Source organism: Saccostrea cucullata, unplaced genomic scaffold (assembly GCF_032062105.1).
Source record: "Saccostrea cucullata isolate Sc308-1 unplaced genomic scaffold, CSIRO_AGI_Scuc_v1 ctg131, whole genome shotgun sequence".
Taxonomy (NCBI): domain Eukaryota; kingdom Metazoa; phylum Mollusca; class Bivalvia; order Ostreida; family Ostreidae; genus Saccostrea; species Saccostrea cuccullata.
In genome coordinates this window covers 87385-110219 of record NW_026930457.1, presented here as the reverse complement: position 1 = coordinate 110219, position 22835 = coordinate 87385, and the positions used below count along the sequence as shown (strand labels likewise).

General features: G+C 34.9%; 2 protein-coding genes and 1 pseudogene across 3 annotated transcripts; 1 reads left to right on the top strand and 2 right to left on the bottom strand.

Annotated features, from left to right (window-relative positions):
* The first annotated feature begins 1256 nt into the window (after nt 1-1256).
* Nucleotides 1257-8323, top strand: LOC134228663 (fructose-bisphosphate aldolase-like). 2 transcript variants are annotated; one of them, XM_062710341.1, is made up of 8 exons: nt 1257-1405; nt 1782-1900; nt 4050-4316; nt 4479-4639; nt 6313-6396; nt 6820-6994; nt 7382-7581; nt 7987-8323. In XM_062710341.1, the coding sequence occupies exons 2-8, from the start codon at nt 1789-1791 to the stop codon at nt 8077-8079; spliced, it is 1092 nt and encodes a 363-aa protein (XP_062566325.1). In that variant the 5' UTR covers nt 1257-1405; nt 1782-1788; the 3' UTR covers nt 8080-8323. The 2 variants fall into 2 exon arrangements, with proteins under 2 accessions (XP_062566325.1, XP_062566326.1); XM_062710342.1 differs by lacking the exon at nt 1257-1405 and adding an exon at nt 1492-1630.
* A 1104-nt stretch (nt 8324-9427) lies between these two features.
* Nucleotides 9428-18352, bottom strand: LOC134228668 (vitamin K epoxide reductase complex subunit 1-like protein 1). Its single transcript, XM_062710349.1, has 3 exons — nt 18084-18352; nt 15098-15207; nt 9428-10549 (listed from the first exon to the last, which is right to left on the bottom strand). Exons 1-3 carry the CDS (start codon nt 18257-18259, stop codon nt 10323-10325), a joined length of 513 nt encoding a protein of 170 aa, XP_062566333.1. The 5' UTR covers nt 18260-18352; the 3' UTR covers nt 9428-10322.
* A 2788-nt stretch (nt 18353-21140) lies between these two features.
* Nucleotides 21141-22452, bottom strand: LOC134228656 (uncharacterized; annotated as a pseudogene).
* Between the last annotated feature and the right edge of the window lie 383 nt (nt 22453-22835).

Here is a 22835-nt window from a genome sequence, read left to right as displayed (position 1 = left end):
TAAAAATTTCTTCTCAAAAACCATCGGGCCATGGCCAATTATAACAAAAGCTGATACAAAACATCCTTGGGTAAAGAGGATTCTAAATTCTTCAATGGAAGTCACGTTCAAAGGGAAGATAATGATCAAAAACAAAATATATGTACTTTAAAATCAAAGACTGCTTATGCATATCGCACAAACACCAACGAAACCGAAAGAATTGATGGTTTGAAATGAAAGAAAAATTTTCAGAAAAAATGTAAAAGATGCAGATTAATTATTAAGATTTGCGAATGAATGCCTGACATGTAGAGGAGTTATAGGTATGTATTATAAACATAAAGTTAATGTACAGATGTAGTCTTTAGAAGCGAAGTGTGCAATGCATCTTTCGAAAGAGGAACACCATGCACTCGTGCTCGTGGAGCCCTGTGGCCTCAGTGATACGTATGGACTCAGCTCCCTGACCCTGTGAGGATGGAAGACATATCACAACTACTACAACTTGTATATATACATTTAAATGATGCGTATATAATCGAAGCACTGAAAGTCGTTTTCTATTCAGACAGATCGGAGCAGAAAATTTGTGGACAAGGAATGCAAAATGCATGTCAAACTCCAACTTTTCAAATTCAAGTGATCAAAATGTTTTTGAAAGCCATTGTTTCAATTAATTTACTGATCAAATATAAAAAAAAACATACCAATTGTTAAAAATATTATAAATATATAAATATAAGCGTAAAATATTTCAAAAATAGGTCAGATTCCGAGGTCATGATCAAGATTATTGGTTTCCAAAGCAATACCCCTGTGAAATATGAAAACCCATTGGCGTCGGAAGCATATTGAAAGGGGGGGGGTATATGCCCCCCCCCCCCCCCGGTTCTGAAGCCCCAGTACTATAATTAAATGTTCATGTTTTGGCAAAGATTGATTTCTTTTAAGTGGCTCATACTCTAAGGTCAATGTCAAAAATATTTTCACATAAGGAAGGGTCTGGTCACAATGAACACATGCATTGTAAATTCGAAGTATGAAAGCCCTAGCATCAAGGTTCATAAGTATAAGTTTGGTGACTGACAAGGTTATTTTTGGCGGACAAACAGACAGACAGATGGACAAGAAAAAAATTATACATCCCTGAATCTTCAGTTACGGGGGCATAAAAAATAAGGAAAATACAAAAGGGGTGATGTTCGTTCTTCAAACATTCCGGAAATTATTTGTTTAACCGTTATCGACACCGAGTATTATTTTTTTTAGAGGTGCTCCGAAAATTTCCTCATTGGAGATATGAAAAGTACAAAGGATTTCCGACTGCGTTTTGATTGTGACGTCACTTGGCCTGTTTGCAGTTAACTCAGAGGACAAAACAATCTGGAACTGTTAGTCTTGACAGTGCAGTTAGCATAAAAAGGTAATTATTTCGTCTTATAAATTTGCTTGAAAGCTAACCACCGAATAGCCAAAAAGTTTGGCGATTTTGGCAAGAGCTGCAAAAATACGCGAGAAGACCGGTTGTCCTTGACACATTCACGACTTTGCAAGCTGAATATTTACGGTTGTACGTGCCAAGGTTGTTTCAAGGAACTTTTTTCTGTTGATCTGTATATTCAATCTAGTTTATTTGACTTTGAATCAGGTATGTTCATGTATTGACAAGTGCACCATTTTTTTCAGACGGAAAACTCATTTCAACATTTGATTTCATCCAGGAAGACATACAACATTTGCCTATTACTCATTGATTTCCTGTTCATGTTAATGTGTTTATCTTAAACTTCTGTTTTCAGATCAAACATGCCTGTATTTCCACAGTACCTCACTCCGAAACAGGAGGAAGAACTAAGAAACATTGCTAAGGCCATTGTTGCTCCCGGCAAAGGAATTCTAGCCGCTGATGAATCAACTGGTATTATTGATACACTAGCTCATTCACATTTCATGCAAACTTTAAAATAAAGATTAAGAAATACAATGTTCTTTCAAATATTGGAAAATAGAAAAAAAGTTATGAGATAAGGCCATATAAAATTAATCTTTAGATTCTCATCCCCGCCCGCCCCTCTCAAAATGTCCCGCCCCGATGTTTTTTATTTTGATTTTTGGGTATTTTCATGTATTTTCTTCAGTAAGAATTTGGGTCAAAGTTTAAGAGTTATCTCCCGTCTGTATTAAAAGTTTGTCGCTATTTATAGCAAAAACGCCATGTGAAGAATGGAGAAAAATCGGCAATAAAAGCAGTTTAAATGTGTAAGGAAAAGATACTTTGTCAGTATAGAGAAGGCAGAGAAGAAAAAATAGCATAAACACATATAGATACCATCACTGGCAGGAGCAAGTATGTAGAGAGATTGTAACTAAGTAAAAATAGACGAGGAAAATGACACCTGGTCAAGTTATATATAACGATCTCCAGCTGTGTAACTTAGCTTTGAAATAAAAAAAATCTACAACATCGTAGACAGACTTAAGAAAAGTCTAGATTTTTCAGTAGAATAATTATTAGAACATTTATATAGATTTTGCAAAATAAGAAGTCGCGCATACACAATTTATTGGTATTCATTTTGTTCAGGGTGTGCCGTATAATGTGTACTTGATAATTTGTTAATTAACAATACATTTTTAACTTTTAAAGCAAAAATTTTCTTTAAAAATTTAAAAGAATATGAAAAGAATTAAATCTATTCATATCTGCATTAAGTTAATGAAAAAAATGTGTACGGGGCGTCCATTGTTTTGTTGATACTTAGGCCTATATATAAATTAACAATTATAAAAAATAAACTAGAGTCGAGCTCGTTGCAAAGCAACGAGTAGGTCTTCCGTCCTGTTTGACCGGAAGTAACTTTCATTTGAAAAAAATAGAGCAATGAAGTCGAAAAATGATTTAATCCTCAAAATCTATGTTCATTTTTGCAAAATCAAGCCATTTTGGCAACTTCCGGTTTGACCGGAAGCGACATATGATATCCAAAAACCTGTCAAGAACAACAAAAATATGCAATTTTTGACTACTTCCGGTTTGACCGGAAGTGACGTCCCCGGACGTATTTTGACAATCTCATTAGATAAAGCTTGACATTTTGAACAGCTTTGCTTATTTGACGTATTATAAATTCTCAATACTTTTTGAGATATTAAACAAAAACTTTCAAGGGACCTAGATCCCTAATTTTAGGGGCCAGCCCCTTTTTAATGATATCAAATGAAAGCGCTTGTAATTATGCACAACTTTTATTCAACATGTCTTAACAAAATATTTTTAGTTTTCAAGATAAAAAGGAAAACATCTGTAAATTTTCGCTCTTTTAGGTGTTCTAATTTTTGACCCCTATATAGCGCCATTTTGAATGCAGAAATCGAAAAACAAAAACCGATGTGCACAACTTCAAATCTAAAACAAGTAAAATTTCTGCTCCAGCTTTTGTGGTCTCTGAAAAAGCCTATGATTTTTCGTTTAAAGGGGAATAACTCAAAACCGGAAGTGACGTTTTGAAATTTTAGTCATCATTCTGATAGAATTTATAAACGTCTATAACCTCTGAAAATTTGAGCGAAATCCTTTGAGAAATGAGTGAGATATGAAGCCTCAAAGTTGGCAGGAAGTAGAAGAAAAAAAAAGAATAATAATCTTTACCATCAGAATCAGTAAAAAGTCTTCCGTTGGAAACGGAAGACCTTAAAAATAAAATCCGCCCACCCGCCCCAATTTTTTTGCAAATTAGGATGAGAATCTAAAGATTAATTTTACCTGGCCTAAATTAGTAAGCTTGATAAAAATTAATTTTTATACTGATATAAAATCACAGGCCTTAATAACCATTGCATTCAGATCGGGTAGAGGGATCAGTTATGGGATATTTTGTGCCAATACATGGTTTGCCTTTTGAAAGATAATTTGTTAAAGTTCGCTAACTGTTGCCCATTTGAAAGTTCTTTACAAACAAAGTTGTTGATGGAGTGAATATATCTTTGAGGCAGTGTTTAATATTACATATGGATCTGCAGTGGTTCATTCCTTATAATGTATATATATTATATGACAATGCCTTTAGGTTCCATTGGAAAGAGATTTGCTCCCATAAATGTGGAAAACTCTGAGGAAAACAGGAGACGCTACAGGGAGCTGTTGTTCACATCGGACAAAGTAGCAGCAGAAAACATTAGTGGTGTCATCATGTTCCACGAAACATTTTATCAGAAAACCAAGAGTGGAGTTCCATTTACAAAAGTTCTGCAAGACAAGGGTATCATTCCAGGAATCAAAGTGGATAAAGGTGTTGTCCCACTGGCTGGCACAGAAAATGAGTGCACTACACAGGGTAGGATTATGTTGTGTGTGTGTTTGCATTTGAATATAATAAAGGTGTAGAAGCTTTGTATTGGAAGAAGTTTGTTATAGGCAAGTCTCGATACAGAAAAACATATGTGATGTGGAACTCATTTGGATTTCTAGAAGTCTTCAATATTTGATTTTTTTAAAGGTTTGGATGGATTGTCGGAAAGATGTGCACAGTACAAAAAAGATGGAGCTCAGTTTGCCAAGTGGCGTTGTGTTCTAAAAATCCAGCAATACACCCCTTCCTACCAGGCCATGTTAGAGAATGCCAATGTCTTGGCCCGTTATGCCAGCATCTGTCAACAGGTAAATACATGCACAAAGATAGATGTTTTGTGATACAGTAAATATTAACATTTGCTGTGTTTATCTGCTAAAAGAAATACATAAGAAATTAATTTTTATGTATCACATTTCATGAAATAATTGATGTTCACACAAATAACATAAACTCGCACAAAACAGCAAAACTGAAAACATTTTGTTACTAGTCTACCTTCTCAGTTCAATTAGTAAGCAATGACACTTTTCATTTCATCAATATTATAATTTTTGTTCAACAGCAATGTTTGAAACTCATTTTAAAAATGATAGACATGCATGGCCAACCTCTGATAAAGGCTGTCGACCCTTCCAAAGATCTGTTAGCCTGAGAAAAGTGCCTTTTTCAAAAAAAAAATTTGTATTACATATGTTAGACAATACCGAACAAGTCCTTACATTGTCTGACGTGCATAGAGCTGAAACGAATACCATAAATCAACATTCGAATATTCGTGACTGTTATTCGATTCGTATTCGAACATTCGGTAATTAAATAAAAGACTTATTATGCCTTTTCATATACTTGTAAATCCTATTGTTTATTACTATATATCAATGTATAAGATAGGTGTAAGAAATAAACGTCTGTTCCAAGCCGTTTGACATGTAAATGTGCATTAGGACTCAGCGTTTATTTTCAGAAAAAAAACTAGAAAAAGAATCTTTATCAACAATCATAAGCCTCTTTACTTCTTTAAATTAGGTGACTGTATTGCATTTCGATTACGTAAAACACCCGATCAGCAAACCAGCAGGTGCTCGCCATGTTTTACTGTTATAAAAATAAAACAAAACAAAAAAAAGTTCGTTTCCGGAAGCGTCCTGTGAATTTTTTAATCAATATTTAAAGTTAAAATATAACATTCTCCAAAAATATACCGGTAATATAATGTATATTTTTCATATATGATTCCTGCAATTAATTATAAATTATAAATCTGAACAATCGATTCGTTTGTTGATCCGGAATATTTCTCTCCGCACAATATAATTTTTTTTTATTACTTTCGAAAATCATGGCAGTCAGTTGTAATTGTAATTTCACCATATCTAAAGTAATTCGGAGATACATGAGGTTGCTGAATAATTGGCTTGAAGATGATTAAATAAATCTGACGACGTGTCTTTATCAGGCCAGTAGTACCATGTGAACAAAGTTTACAACCTGCCTTATACATGTATTTGCTTTCGTTTGCTTCTTTTTCCACCGTGATCAAAAACAAGTGGATAAGCCTACACCATTTATTGCATGAAATACGTTGTATTAAACATGTGACCGAATATTCGAATACAAATTTTCCATTCGAATACTCGTGAAAAACTATTCGTTCGCGAATGTTCGAACATTCGTTTCAGCTCTAGACGTGCAGTCATCTGGAAATCTGCAATCCTTAAGATTCATTCAAAGAACATTTAGTCTCATCGTGGCTAAAGGACCAGTCCTCATAACATCGTGTATTTAGACTTATAGGCTCTGCAGTTTGGCTTGCTACGCTTTGTTATTGATAGAGCTAGTCACTTTGAGACAGATTCATCAACGAAAACTTTTTTTACACATGCTTTTTCACATTGAAACCCCTGAAGTGAATAGTTTGTATTTTATGCAGTCAGTTTAACATGATGTACATTCCTCTAACATAATATTTCTGTTTCAGAATGGCCTGGTACCAATTGTAGAACCTGAAGTTTTACCAGATGGTGATCACGATTTAGAAACAGCACAGAAAGTCACAGAGCAGGTATGTATTCTTTTAGATTTTTACCCACTGTTCTTCCATGAAATGAACTATATTCAAAATCCAAAGTAAAGTAAATATAAGGAAATAGTGAGCAGATTTTCTATCACCTGGTCGACCTGGAGGTTAAAGATAGTGGAAGTTCATAATTTTCATTACAAATTTAAAGTTCACAATTTTTAAATTGACCTGACAATATTTTTGCAAGTACAAGTATTTATTTTTAAATTAAATTCATCTTACAACTTGAATTCCAGCATCATTATTGTTTTAATACTTCCATAAATACATTTAGCAGTATTACTAGCATTTAATACTTGAAAGAAAAAATCGCGTTTTTTTCACCATACAGAAGCTATACTGTACGTATTTTTTCTATCTAGTGTCTTAAGGCAAAGATTAATTTATTGTTTTCTTATTGAACAGGTTCTTGCATTTACATACAAAGCCCTGGCAGATCACCACGTCTATCTGGAGGGAACTCTTCTAAAGCCTAACATGGTCACCGCTGGAATGAGCTGTCCCAAGAAATTTGCCAAGGAGGACAATGCCAGAGCCACCATTCTTGCTCTCAGTAGAACAGTCCCTCCTGCTGTCCCAGGTACACTCAAAACTGTACATTATGTACGATTTATTGCATTTAATGAGAAAAAAAGATAAGTGCATTTAAAAGATATTCACTAAAGATCAGGAATAAGTATTCATTATAACTTTATTAAACGATAGTGTTATTTCATGAAAAAGGTTTATTTACCTTCAGAAGAGTTTTTTTAGGTCTTTTGTTATTTACAGTAAACTATCCTTATAGCAAAGTGTTTATGAGGACAAACAATTTTGATGTTTTAAGTTCATAATATGTTCGTAGTGCTGAAAGTGATAAAAATCAGTTAACTTAATCATGGCTTCCTTATAAATGAGTTCACTGTAGGCATGTTTTACTGTATATATACATTTCTTGTTTACATTATAACCTCTTTCCCTTGTGTAGGTGTGACCTTCCTGTCTGGGGGGCAATCCGAGGAGGATGCGACCTTAAATCTGAACATGATCAACGCTATTCAGGGCCCCAAGCCCTGGGCTCTGACCTTCTCATTTGGTCGTGCCCTGCAGGCCTCTGTTCTAAAAATATGGGAGGGCAAGGATGAAAATGTGCCAGCTGCCCAGGCAGAACTCATTAAACGTGCAAAGGTTGGTAAATTTGAGGTGCCTTATAGCATGTACAATGTACTGTAAACCAACTTTTATTTGTGTGTGTGAAATATCCGCAACTTCTGCAGCCCACTTACACTTGCGAAAGTTAAGTGCCGCAAACCAATAATTTTTCTTAGTAATTGTAGTGAACGTTTCCTCAGACATGAAAACTATCCATCATGGATTGATATCAATGGGTAGAATCAGAAATAAAAGATGACACGAATAGTAGTTGGTTTACAGTACATAAATTTCTGGAACTAATGATACTTTCTCAACAAATTTCTGAGATCATTTGTGAACTAAATCTTTTGTTTACTGTCAAACATTTAAAGAAAATTGGAAATTGAGTGATAGGTTTGCTTTTAACTTCTAACATGTATGTTGTGTTCTCTATAACAGGCCAATGGTTTAGCAGCTGTAGGGAAGTACAAGGGTGGAATGGAGAGTGCCGCTGGTGGACAGTCATTGTTTGTGGCCCAGCACGCTTATTAAATACTCTTATACCAAACAATTCCACAGACACATAGCAGTTATTGATAGAAAACCTTAGATCTACAACTAATGCTGTTTTAAATGTTGTACAGTGAACTTTATCAAATTTTATGTATTGTTGAACAAATTTTTACAAGTGCTATTTTTGTTTTGCTGCCTAACAGCTTGTTAAATATTTACTTCATCACTGTGTTATATTTTTTTACCATGCAGAAAATTCATGGCATTTTTTGGTAAAGTGTAGGTGAAATATTATCCATAGTCATTGCAAGTTATTTCACTTTATTTGAAATAGCAAACAATGGTTTTGTCAAGTATTAAGTTATGTAACGATTAGTTAAGTAATAAGCATACAAGTAAATGAACAGATAGTCATTTTTGCCATTCTATTCACAGCTTTATATACATTTACATTCTTTTTTGGGAATGTTTGTTTTTAAGTTTTTGCATAATACAAAAATAAATCTAAAACTGACAGTTTTATGCATGTTTTTTACTTCACAGTTTCAAATTTTTAAACACCAGGTTGTCATTAAATTTACCATCAATTTTTTTATACCCCCCGCAAACGAAGTTTGGGGGGTATATAGGAATCACCTTGTCCGTCTGTCTGTCTGTCCGTCTGTCTAGCTGTCCGTCTGTCTGTGCAATCGTGTCCGGTCCATATCTTTCTTACAGAGGGACATTAGAATCTACTACTCCACACAAAGATTGCCCATGATCTAAGGGTGTGTCATGACCTTGACCTAAGGTCATTTGGGGAAGTTCAAGGTCACTGAAGAAAAAATTCATAATTCCTGTCCGGTCCATATCTTTCTTATGAATAAACTTGGTAGGTTCTCATTTCACACAAAGATTGCCCATGACCCAAGGGTGTGTCATGACCTTGACCCAAGGTCATTTGGGGAAGTTCAAGGTCGCTGGAAGAAAAATTTCATACTTCGTGTCCAGTCCATATCTTTCTTATGGATAAACTTGGTAGGTTGTCATTTCACACAAAGATTGCCCATGACCCATGGGTGTGTCATGACCTTGACCTAAGGTCATTTGGGGAAGTTCAAGGTCACTGGAAGAAAAATTCACAATTCGTGTCCAGTCCATACCTTTCCTATAGATAAACTTGGTAGATTGTCATTTCACACAAAGATTGCCCATGACCCAAGGGTGTGTCATGACCTTGACCCAAGGTCATTTGGGGAAGTTCATGGTCACTGGAAGAAATATTTCATAATTCATGTCCAGTCCATATCTTTCTTATGGAAAAACTTACTTCTGATAAACCCAGCGGGGGTTATTTTGTCCCGTTTGGACAGTTCTAGTTTTATTGAAGGAAATGAAACAGCTAGGACACAAAAATACACTTTATTTAATATTTCTTTACAAATCAGGAATATGATAGGATAGTGAGAAACACTCCTCACAAAATATGTTAAATGCAAGAAAATAGCAAAAGACATGAATTTTTTTTTTTGAGTTGTACTTTCTAAATGTATTTCAAATATAATCACAGAATATGATAGGATAGTGAGAAACACTCCTCACAAAATATGTTAAATGCAAGAAAATAGCAAAAGACACAAATTTTTTATTTTGAGTTGTAATTTCTAAATGTATTTCAAATATAATCACAATTCTATGGCACAAAAAAAATATGAGTAAAGATTTTGGTACACCATCCAAGAAAAACTGGCAGATGCAAAATACTAAAACAATGTAAAAGTAGAATCTTTTAAAAAAAAATAATGTAAAAGTTTTGAGGACATGCTTTCAGTTTGAGCTTAAGTTTCATTGTATGTTAAGGGAGAATAAAAATAGCTTCATTTAAACCTTTTTTACCCTAGAATGCTTAATTGCTTTAGATGATAGTGATTCAGAAGTTGAAAATGTCTTGGAGTGGCTTGAGATGCATGGACAGAACAGACACCAGACTAATCTGGATCAAGTGAACTTAAAATAACATTCCATATCAAAATAGCTTATCATTTGTCATAAGCCTGTATACCCCGTATTGGCTTTCATTCAGAAAATGATGGCACCTGCTCTTTTAGATTAATGTGACAGTTCTGGATATGTGATGGTAATTTTTATGAACATACTTTCAAAAACTTTTGTAAAAACTGATTTGCTACATACATCTACTGTTCATTGATACACAACACACAACCAGTTCATTTATACATTATGCCGACAGAATCAAGCCATGTTTTAACATGATTCATGATGTTCATTATCCAATACATTTTTCACTTCTGTTTTCTCTTTTCTTTAGTCTTTTTGGCCTCTTGCATGGCTTTATTTTTGTTATAAATAGCTACTAGAAGAACAGCATTTGTTATATACGTTGACATACAGACAACACACAAGTCCTTTAGAATAAAATACAGGATATATCCTAGATACACTGATGCCAAGTTGGATAAGGCACTGGTGTAAAACTGTAGAGAGGCAAGGGAAGGCGAGGAGGAGAAGGCTGAAAATAGACACAGGACAAACATTAAATAAAATATGTAATATATAATGATTTACGTATATTTACAAAGCATTTTGTATGTTTTATTTAATTTTGGCTATTGAGCTAAATAAAACTAGAACTGTCCAAACGGGACAAAATACCCCCCGCTGGGTTTTTCAGAGGTACGTTTTTCCATAATAAAGATATGTATCAAACAAAAATTATGAAATTTTTCACAGTGACCTTGAACTTCCCAAATGACCTTGGGTCAAGGTCATGACACACCCTTGAGGCATGGGCAATCTTTGTGTGAAATGAGAACCTACCAAGTTTATCAATAAGAAAGATATGGACCGGACAGGAATTATGAATTTTTTCTTCCAGTGACCTTGAACTTCCCCAAATGACCTTGGGTCAAGGTCATGACACACCCTTGGGTCATGGGCAATCTTTGTGTGAAATGAGAACCTACCAAGTTTATCCATACGAAAGATATGGACCGGATAGGAATTATGAAATTTTTCTTCCAGTGACCTTGAACTTCCCCAAATGACCTTGGGTCAAGGTCATGACACACCCTTGGGGCATGGGCAATCTTTGTGTGAAATGAGAACCTACCAAGTTTATCCATAAGAAAGATATGGACCGTAGGAATTATGAAATTTTTCTTCCAGTGACCTTGAACTTCCCCAAATGACCTTGGGTCAAGGTCCTGACACACCCTTGCGTCATAGGCAATCTTTGTGTTAAATGAGAACCTACCAAGTTTATCCGTAAGAAAGATATGGACCGGACAGGAATTATGAAATTTTTCTTCCAGTGACCTTGAACTTCCCCAAATGACCTTGGGTCAAGGTCATGACACACCCTTGGGGCATGGGCAATCTTTGTGTGAAATGAGAACCTACCAAGTTTATCAATAAGAAAGATATGGACCGGACAGGAATTATGAATTTTTTCTTCCAGTGACCTTGAACTTCCCCAAATGACCTTGGGTAAAGGTCATGACACACCCTTGGGTCATGGGCAATCTTTGTGTGAAATGAGAACCTACCAAGTTTATCGATAAGAAAAATATGGACCGGACACGAATTATGAAATTTTTCTTCCAGTGACCTTGATCTTCTCCAAATGAACTTGGGTCAAGGTCATGACACACCCTTGGGTCATGGGCAATCTTAGTGTGGAGTAGTAGATTCTAATGTCCCTCTGTAAGAAAGATATGGACCGGACACGATTGCATAGACAGACGGACAGACGGACAGACAGACAGACGGACAGACGGACAGACAGACAGACGGACAAGGTGATTCCTATATACCCCCCCAAACTTCGTTTGCGGGGGGTATAAAAAACAGAATTAATGTCTTTAACTAATGAAATACTGAGTCAATGTTGACTCAGTACTTCATTGGTTGAGAATAAATCTCTTTAACCAACAAGAGGCCCACGGGCCTTATAGATCACCTGAGTATCATGTAACAACTTTCAAACAAATGAATTTGGTTCGTATTTTAAACAAAAGCCATGAAATTCAAAATTTTGAAAGAGGCACCATTATTTATTATAACTTGGCATGCTTACTCTGCTTAAACCCCAGTCACATTTCCAAAAACGACCAACGGCCGACGGGTTTTGAAACAAAAATGGGATTCTTCGGATGACAGTCGTCATTTTTGACCTATTTTTTTGTCGGCCGACCAATTTTGTGTCCATCGGTCCAATAATTTTTCATGCGTCGGTGGCCGATTTCTTCAAGTGCAGTTAACCAACCTTTGATCATTCCGACCATCGGCGGTCAGTTTATTAAGTCGGTCGTCCGTCGTTGGACAATAAGGGTGTTGAAAATTTCGGCCGACGTTTAAAATCAAACTGTAGCTAAGAGCTCGATGATCGGGCGACGATTGCCCGACTTGTGAATATTTTACCTATTTAGGATACATAACACAAACAAAATTTTGATGCATGGATTGATATAAATTTTTTGAACGGAGATAACATAAATAATTAATCCGTAAGATATAAAGAAATATTAAGTATTCTTTGCTGCTTAGATATGCACCATTTGTCGTTTTTATGCAATTCCATACAAGTTTTGCACACATTTTCAACATTGAGTCACAATTTTATAATATTCTGCCACTTTGCCTTGCAAACATTACTCACGTCACCTATCTAAATATAGATCTTTGAAAAAATATTGCTGATTTCTAAAGAAAAAAGATTTTTTGTGTTATTTATCCAAGTCATCGGTGTCCCTAGGAAATAATGTGACTGCTCCGTGTCGCCCGATACTGTGTCGGCCGATCCTGTTCTTTCAGCCGACAAGACCAAAAAAATTTAGTCGCCCGACCATCGGCTTAAATGTGACCTAGGCATTACTTAATACACAGAGATAGATCAGAGTAAAGAAGAGAAAATGCATTTCCACTTTATTTAACCACTAGTTATGCACCCCAAACCACTGGAACCACTGACCCTGGGGCCACATATTTCAAAATTTTGGAAATTTTATCATAAGTTTTAAATTTTATTTTATCATAAATGGTTGATTTAAACCAAAGAGCAGATTTCAAAGCATTACTTTATTTTCAGACTATGTACCCCCCTCCCCCCTGCAGTACCCCTACCACAAGGGTCCTGAAATGAACCATTTTGGAAGAGGCACCTTCATCATTAATATGTACCTAGTTCATTGGCATATTATACAGGAGCAAAGGAAAAGAATTTCTAAAGAATTAATGGATTTTCATAATATAATCATTAGAGCCCAGCCCTAACACTAGACCCCCTGACCCAGGGGCCATGAAATTCACAAATTGGGAAGAAGCATCCTTCCTCATTATAACTATGTAAATAGTTCATTGGTTTCACACCAAGGAGCAGAGGAGAAGATTTTTAAAGAATTTATGAATTTTCACTATAAAATCAATTGAGCCCCACCCTAACACCAGAGCCCCTGACCTTGGGGGCCACGAAATTCACATTTTTGAAAGAGGCAGCCTAGCCAGCCTTATTCAACATAATCATGTACATGTACTTGATTAGTTTATTTTAATACCCAGGAGCAGAGAAGAAGATTTTCAAAGAATTAATGCATTTTCACTATATAATCAATAGAGCCCAGCCCTAACACCAGAACCCCTGACCCAGGGGCCATAAAATTCATAATTTTGGAAGAGGCATTCTCGCTTATGTACTTAGTTTGTTTGTTTAATACCCAGGGACAGAGAAGAAGATTTTCAAAGAATTAATGCATTTTCACTACATAATCAAATAGAGCCCCGCCCTAACACCAGAACCCCTGACCCAGGGGCCATGAAATTCACAATTTTGGAAGAGGCAGTCTTATTCAACATAACTATGTACTTGATTGTTTATTTAATGCCCAGGAGCAGAGAAGAAGATTTTCAAAGAAATAATGCATTTTCACTATAAAATCTATTTAGCCCCACCCTAGCACTAGAACCCCTGACCCTGGGGCTATGATTTTCACAATTTCGGTAAAGGACTCATTGCTAATTACAATCATGCCAACAGTTTGACTGCTTGATGTCCATGAGTAAAGAAGATTTTTAAAGATTGCATTAATTTTAGTGGTTTTGGCCCCACCCCTCAGGCCCCCGTGTGCAGGGACCATGAAATTCACAATTTTTGTTCCTTTTCACCCATAGATGCTGAATACCAAATTAGGTTGAAATTAGTTCAGTGGTTCCAGAGAAGAAGCTAAAATGTTCAAAAGTTTACGGCCGACGAATGACGACGGATGAAAACAGATAGCAATTGGTCACCTGAGTTTACTCAGGAGAACTAATAAAATACTGAGTCAATATTGACTTGGTACTTGATTGATTAAGGACATTCATTCTGTTTTTAAAACTGCTGTAACAACCCTCTTAAAAATGCTCAAAAATATCATTCATTTGTATAATGCTGCTCAAGTTATGCTCAAGTCATACTATACTATATCAAGTTATACAAGTTGTATGTGAAATATTGATTTTAACAAACAAATGGTACCCATTTTAGGATATTTATGAAAGGTTTACCAGATGAACCTCCCTCAATCCCTTTGCAGAAATTAGTGACAGCCCTGATACGATCCTTTTCAATACTGAATCATTAACAGCATCATCAAGATTGTGTTTTGAAGGAGTTTCACATGTTTGCAAAAGATAATGGAACCATAATTAAAGAGAAGTCTTTGAGTCAATGCTCTCTAGAAAAAAAAATTCTGATGTGAAAAAAAGCTCTGACTCATATTAATATACACAGTCCAGATGTGACGGAAATTTGGTATGGACAGAGGCACAGATGAGCCGGAAGTTGACATCAGATCTAGATCCATATACAAAACAAATAACCCCGCATTTTGCATGCCTAACCAAAGAATGCTAAAATATCAAGCATCTGCAATCAGTAGTTGATGAGAAAACTGCTTTGAAAAATAACAAACACAAGGATAAAACAGTATAACCCTCTCTCGAAGGAGAGGTGATACAATTTATACATGCAGTGTCCTAGTGCTAGCTGGTGCAGTGCATCCCAAAGAGTATTAATACTTACTTAAGGCAACCTGCAGTGTGTAAAATACAATTCCAAAAACACTGTTGGGTAGATTGAGTGGATGATCATCTCCAATTAAAAGTCCAATCAGCCCAAATCCTTTGCCCCACCTGTTATAATAAGTACAATAGTTCATTCATTACTTTGAAAAATACATGTAATTAGAAAACTGCAAACATACATTTTCTCAAGGGGGTCTTCATTCCACTCAATTACATTTTTTGTTAATCTGTGGGTAGAATATTAATATTATGAGGATTTCTAGGATTTCCAAGGAATGTCCTGAATGTACTATAAGTACACTATAAAAAACTTCTGCAGAAATTTTTTGTCTGTTTATATTGCGTCAATTAGTTCCACATGCAAAAAAAGTAAGTCTACAGCAATTTGAAAAGTTCCTTAATCTGTTAACAAACTAATACACTGTATTTACGGGTATATTACTAGAAGGAGAAAATGTGAACCTGTTCAAGATTTGCACACAGACACCCTAATATCCCTAGAAAAGAGCTATACCAAGCTATCCAACAACCGGAAAATAATCCCCACCTCCCGCACATGAAAGACCCTTAAAGAACTTATACTCATCCTGAAGTGATTTTCAACCACCGACTGTATCAAGACCAAAGAGTAACAGGAAAGCAAGGTATTATGGGATTACTGGACTACATTTTGTACACACAGGGGTTCAAAGCCAAGTCCCTGACCTACATACAGATGCTATGCAAAATGAGAATTTATATCACTAATGAAACATCTGCTTTGGTCTTAAGGACATTATCTACCTCCCACTTTCAGAGGTTTAACTCAAAATATCCAAGTTATCAATCTAAATTAAATGTTCATATTGTAATGGAAGAGAAGAAAACTGCTACAGACCAGACTCACCAGACAGGATATTCCAACCCAGCCCCCCTGAATCTTCAGTCAGGTGCTCTACCAACTGAGCCTTCTGGCCTCTAGCAATTAAACCAGTCTGACAGGCACATTCTTCTTCCTCTACTCTAGACCACGGTACATTTTCCAAAACAGGTCAGCGGTCACTAGAGAGCTCAATTGTTAGAGCACCTGACTCGAGTTTCAAGTGGGATTGAATTCTGTTCTAGTCTGTCACACTTTTCTCTTTTCCTGTTACAATACCCTGAGATAAACTTGTACATGTCTTTAAAAAAAAATACTGAGACTATGAAAGCATAACAAGAGCTGTACAACAGTATCAATACGAGGGGATGAAAATTTCGATAATCAGGCCTGGTACAATCACTTAGATTTAGCTACATAGCTTGATTTACCTACATAGCTTTATTTACCTACCTGAGGTAGCTTTATTTAGCTACCAAATTGATTTATTTCTGTTAAAAAGCATTTTTCTAAGGGTGTGCAGAGAATATCATTTTGATGCAGTGATCATTTTCAACTTCGAACTCATGAAAACAACTACAAAAATGTCTTTTTCTGTGCAATTGCAAAAAGTTCTGAAAGTTTTGGGGCTATGTTGGGAAGTTTCTATGCATGAGCAGTTATTTCCCTTGCCGTTGATATGCAGAATGTAAACAAACCGCAATTTCCCACTCGCTTCAACAAAACACATCCGATCGAGTGATTAGGGTTAGGTTAAATATTTTTTAAAGTTGGGGTTGTTTTATAAATCCACTTTGTAATCTTTCTGACTTTGGGCTTATTCATGTCATTTTTGCTTACAAAAGGCACTATGAGTGCCTTTTGTGACCAAAAACTTGCGTGAATCAGCCTGTCGAATCGCGTCGATATCTTACACTTTGGTTTAGTTCACGAAATTTTTGCTTTACAAAGAACAGGAAAGTTTAAGAAATGAAAGTTCGGGTAAATCAACTCTATTGTCGAAACATGACGATTTTCAGAGCTGAGTTTAGGCAAGTTATTGTAAAAGCGACTTACCGTTAACTACAGCTCGATATCCTGACCTCCTAATCATGTCCAAATATTCAGAATATTTTTCCTTTCAAATCGATAATGATGCACAATTCAATCCATCGATGACCAGTAATTAGCTAACATTTGTTAAATCCCTGTATTTCTCACAAAAATCACGCAATTTTAATAGCATTGGACTTTGAGTCCTATCAGGCATTTCTTCATTACATCAACATATAAGTGATGCAACTCATGAATATTTATGAGATTACGTCAAAAATTGATCATGTGACTACATTCCTAAACAACGCAAGCTGGAGATTTACTTCCTAAACAAGTACGTTATTTTACGAAATCTTTTAATTCTCATTTAAAAAACTGTGTTTAAAAACCAGTTTTTTAAACCCAATTTTTCACAAGGAACACGAATTTGGGGTCAAATTTGCAATTTGTGGCTTCTTTTTCGTGTCAATTGCGATCGTCTATATATTGTACACCGCCTTCGGCAGCACCTATTTTAGCGCCATATTTATGGGGACCTGTATACTAGAAGTGTTCCGGCTATGTTTGACAGGTAGAACAGTTACTCCCTGAATGAAATGACAAAGAAGTCCAGTTCTGGATAACATGATAATAGGTCGGTAATTATTCAGCACAATGTGAAGTAATCATACTCGGGCATGCCTCACCAAGAGGAGAGTTAACCAAACAATGGAATTACATGTTTTGCTCTAAATTGTCCAAACGCAGCAACGTATGAACTATCTCTGCTTTGGATTGTTTTTTAAGCCTCCCTAGTATAAATATCAATAGTCATTTAATTGCGACTTTTTGTCTCTTTTTAATAAAAGGAAAACTTTTCAAAACTTACCTTGAAATAGCTAAATAAAGCTACCTGAGGTAGGTAAATAAAGCTACGTAGGTAATTCTACCTACGTAGCTAAATCTAGTGATTGTACTGGACCTGATAATTGTGCATATAATGACACGGTCACTCAAGCGGAAAGTATGGGCTTTGAGTTTATATCTACCAAGATTTTTTATCTACAACAACTATTTGTTCGATTTGTGAATATATACAGATCATACTAACCTTGATTTAAACACTTTCGAGCAACTGACCGTGGGACTGATATCACAGCTAGCGCGGTAATTTTTATCGTGTTCTGCATTTATTTCTACATACAAAGCATATACAGACAACAGAGTTCCTACTGCACAACACAAAAGAATCACAGTTTTCGATGTTTTCATAGACTTACTGCCCATTTTCACAAAAGACTATGAAAAGAAGCAACTTCCGAATTTTGCGTCTTTGCCGACGTATCAAACAAAGCGAAAGCGGAAGTTCATCTAGCTCCCGAGGTGTTCCGAACAAAACTTTTTTCAGTAAGTAGTACGTTAACTATTTCATTCTGTTCGATTGTTCACGCAAAAAAATGTTTCATTTTCTCAATAAATAGGGATAGAGAGTTTTAATTAAAATGATTTTAACCATGGAGAGAGAGAGAGAGAGAGTTATTATATGGGGGTCCAAATCTTTTAAAAATCTCAGTCAGATCTCCAGAAATGAGGAATTTTAAACTTTGTTGTCTAACGTCGTATAAAATTTGATATTCCCTGACGATTTTGACAATACTATTGTAACGGTACACGTGTTTCCTTCATTTCAAGACCTCACAAAGCTATGAACCTAATTAAGGTTCAGGGTATAAAACATTTTGAGGCTGGACAGAGAAAATGAACTTGAAATGAATTTAATTGTAGAATCTATGTGTCGCCGTTTTGGTATTTGCAGCCAAAAAGTGATATCATCTATTAGAAAAGGTGATAACATCTATTCAAATTGAAATGGTGATATCACCTAGATTCAAATAAGTGGTATCACCAATTTGAAATAAATAAGTAATATCATTCTTTGGAATAATTAAGTGATATATCACCTATTCGAATTTATAAGTGGTATCACTTATTTGAATAAGTGATATCACCAAATCCAAAGCTGAATAGGTGATATCACTTTTTGGCAGTAAATACCAAAACAGCGCTGTGGCAACGCACTTTGAAAAAATTACGCACTTTGAAAAAAATTTTCAAATTCAACGCACTTTGAAAAATGTTTTCAAAGTGTGTTAAATTTGGGACACACTCAACGCACTTTGAAAAAATATTTCAAAATGCGTTAAGAATGTACATAAATATTTTTGCCATGGGGACTTTTAACGCACTTTGAAAAAAAATTGTATAAAACAAAAACTCTATTCTTAGATTTTACCATCTTCCCAAGTCAAGGGTTTCTGACTGCTCCGCTCCACATATGAGATCTAAGTAATTGAGACAAACAATTTGTATTAATTTTTTCTTTCGGAAAACGTTTTAATTTACATGTACTCATTTAACTTCATTGGGAACAAGGAGAAGACGAGTAGAAGGTCTCTCAGCCCAACCTTTTTCTTATACATTGTACATAACCGTCGGTAGAAAATTGAAAGTGGACCCCCCCCCCCCCCCCATCAAAGGTAAGCCCCAATTTCCAATGCTTATATATCTATGCAAAACATTTGTGTTGCTAAGACCCCCTTCTCGGTACCGAAGCCTATGCTACACCCAAATATATGTATTTGCATAGCTGGTACGACGTTGAAAACTTTCAATAAATTTTTAGTTTGCATATAAAATGCATGTATACTGGATAAATTAAGTATAGTAAAACATGTAAGAGTGAAAGAATTTTCAAAGTATGGAAGAATCAAAATCGCTCACTTGCACATCCTTAAGTGACCTCATCACCAAAGAGTTTCCAAACACTGAGGTTCAATTATTCATCATACCTAAGATTTGCAAGAATATTGACCAAGCCATACACATTTTTTCAAAGTGCGTTAATATGGTCGATATTAACGCACTTTGAAAAGAAATTTTCAAAGAATTAGTATCTATAAGAGAAAACGGGATCTTGATGAAAACTTTGTGTATTAAATATTTGATTAAATTAAGATTGAACTTTTTACTTCACTCCTTAATTGCTAATATTTGAAGAATAAAACATTTTAATTAAAAACATTTGTTTTTTTGTTTTTTTCAAGTGCTTTGCGTACTAGCATTGGCATGTCAGCAGATTTCTGCTCCAATACATATGGAAGACATAATACTAGAAAAGTATATCAACATACAAGACAATTATGTCTACATGTAGTTATCATCATCACAACGTCAAGAGTCCAGGATCAACTCGCTGCCGTTGGACCCTTGACACAATTCATTATATATTCTACAGACTTGTGTCTCTCATTCAGTCAGACGCGCCAAACAGAAGGGAGAGAGAGAGGGGTTTCATAATTTGATATAAAATGTAAACAGAAAGTATGCAAAATATCGGTATCAATAGAGATTGTTCTATCTGACGTATCCGTATCCGTATCGAGATACAATGAAGCGCACTGAAGTGGTAAAATTTTATGTTCGAATGGAACGTTTTGAGCTATCTTTAGAACGTTGTTTGTCATGGGATGACACGCCCACTTCTTTAGAAATAGATAAAATGGTCAATTTGTTTCTTCGAGTACCTGCAGAACAGGTTTTCTATAAATATAATAGCCAATCAAATTGACAGTCTAAATAAACACCGAGTAAACACGTGTTCGACCGAAACATGTGTTCTGGTAATTTCAACAGACATGATACATTAAAAAATATGCAAATATTTGTTGCAATTTGTATTTTACAGAAGCGGGGAGTCCCTAACTCTCCCTTCTAATCTTTTTAAAGCTCCATTTCAGTGTAACTCATGTTGCTTGTCGCGAAGAGTGGGGTGTCCTAAAACATTACGACGAATATTTCTTTCTCGTTTCTAAATATATGAGCGTGTCATTATGTTATAATTGACGTTCAAAACATGACCCAAAACGTTTCATCCAAACGGAAAATTTTACCGCTTCAATACGCTTCATTGTATGAAAGGCATCTCGATCCCGATGTCTCAACCATTTAATACAATTTCCGTTAAATAAGCCACAGTCATGCATCTGGAAATAGCAAATGGCAATTTTTCTATTAAAAATACTAAACTGCTGTAAACCTCTATCATTTCGTAGAAAAATATTTATTAAAAAAAAAAGAAAATGAATAAATACAAATACAAATACTTTATTGGCACAAACACAATTACAATAATTGGCAAAGGCCCACTGAACAACATTAAATAATGTTTACATATTTTTTCAAGAATTGTCAAGTAATTGACTTCTAAGATCAAAACAGTCTCTGATATATTTAACAGTAACTTTCAAGACTTTTTGTATATTACTGTTTATACATAATTGTAGCATATATTTCTCATTGCTAAGATTAATATTTTTCTTTGTTATGTTATAAATATTACTAAAGAATGCGTTTCTTAGCTTAGAGTAAGAATTACAGTGAAAAAGAAAATGTATTTCATCCTCAATCACACCAGTATTACAAACATTACAATATCTTTCATTTCTTGATGTGGAAATATATCTTTTCTATTGCAAGTTTATGTGCGCTTAGTCTAATTTTACTAAGAGAGGATCTCTCAGATCTTTTTTTGAGTAAATCAACATAAGGACTTCTTTTTCCTGAGTATACTTTCTTGAAGAGATCAAGTTTTTCTGAACCAAAGATTTTTGATGTTTGCTCTTGAGTGCACTGATCTATGATTCTTTGTTTAATGTTTGGTAAAAGGTGTTGGATGGAACCTGTATATTTTATAATGTTAGAGAATCCAAGATTATCAAGAATAGAAAATAATTTCTTAGTCCAAGAATTACAGTTAATTGTGGATTGGTAAAGTTTAAAGGCCAAAGAATCAGAAGTTTTCAGGTGATTCCAATATTTGATACTTGAGAGGGAAATTTTGGACCAAAGTGGTAGTCTTTTAAGTTCTGCTAAACAACCAGCATTGGATGTTTTGCAGTGCACTCCAAGGATGTCTTTAATGAATTTTAAGTGAAAATTTTCAACATTTGAAATATCTTTGGATGAGAGATCCACTCCCCATATTTCACTACAATAGAGAAGAACTGGAAGTACAATAGCATCAAAGAGTTTTTCTAAAAGTTTACATGGGTTATCAAATCCAATAATTCTTTTCATTTTAAAACATGCTTTTCTGGCCTTTTCAATAAGCACAGCTGTTGCTAAATTAAACTTCCTATTACATTTCATCATAATACCTAAATAACAGTATCTTGGTACAATTTGTATTGCATTACCATTAAAACTAAATTCATTTCCTTGAGGCTTGCCATTTGAATTAAATATCATAACTTTAGATTTATCTACATTAACTTGGAGTTTCCAATTTGAGCAATAGTTACTGAGAATATCAAGACTGGTTTGTAAACCGCTTTTGCTTTCTGAGAAGATTACAATATCATCAGCATATAACAGACAATTTACATGCATATTGTTTACTTGTACAGGATCACAATTTCCATTTTGTAAGTCATGGACAATACCATCAATAAAAACATTAAAAAGTGTGGGGCTTAGAGAGACTTAATCCATCAGAAAATTTGATTCTACTCATTGTATTACTATACATTGAAAATAAAATATTGAACATTTTTTGGGAAATATTAATTCAAGAAGTTTATAAAATAAACCTAATCTCCATACAGTGTCAAATGCTTTTCTAAGATCAATAAAAGCAGCATAAACCTTTTTGTTTTTGTAGTGGTCAATTATTGTTTTTATTGAGAATAAATGGTCTGATGTTCTACAATTTTCCTTGAAACCAATTTGGTTTTCACTTATCAGTGATGCAGAGTTTACAAATTCAAGTAGCCTAGTATGTATTATTCTGTTGAAAAGTTTTCCT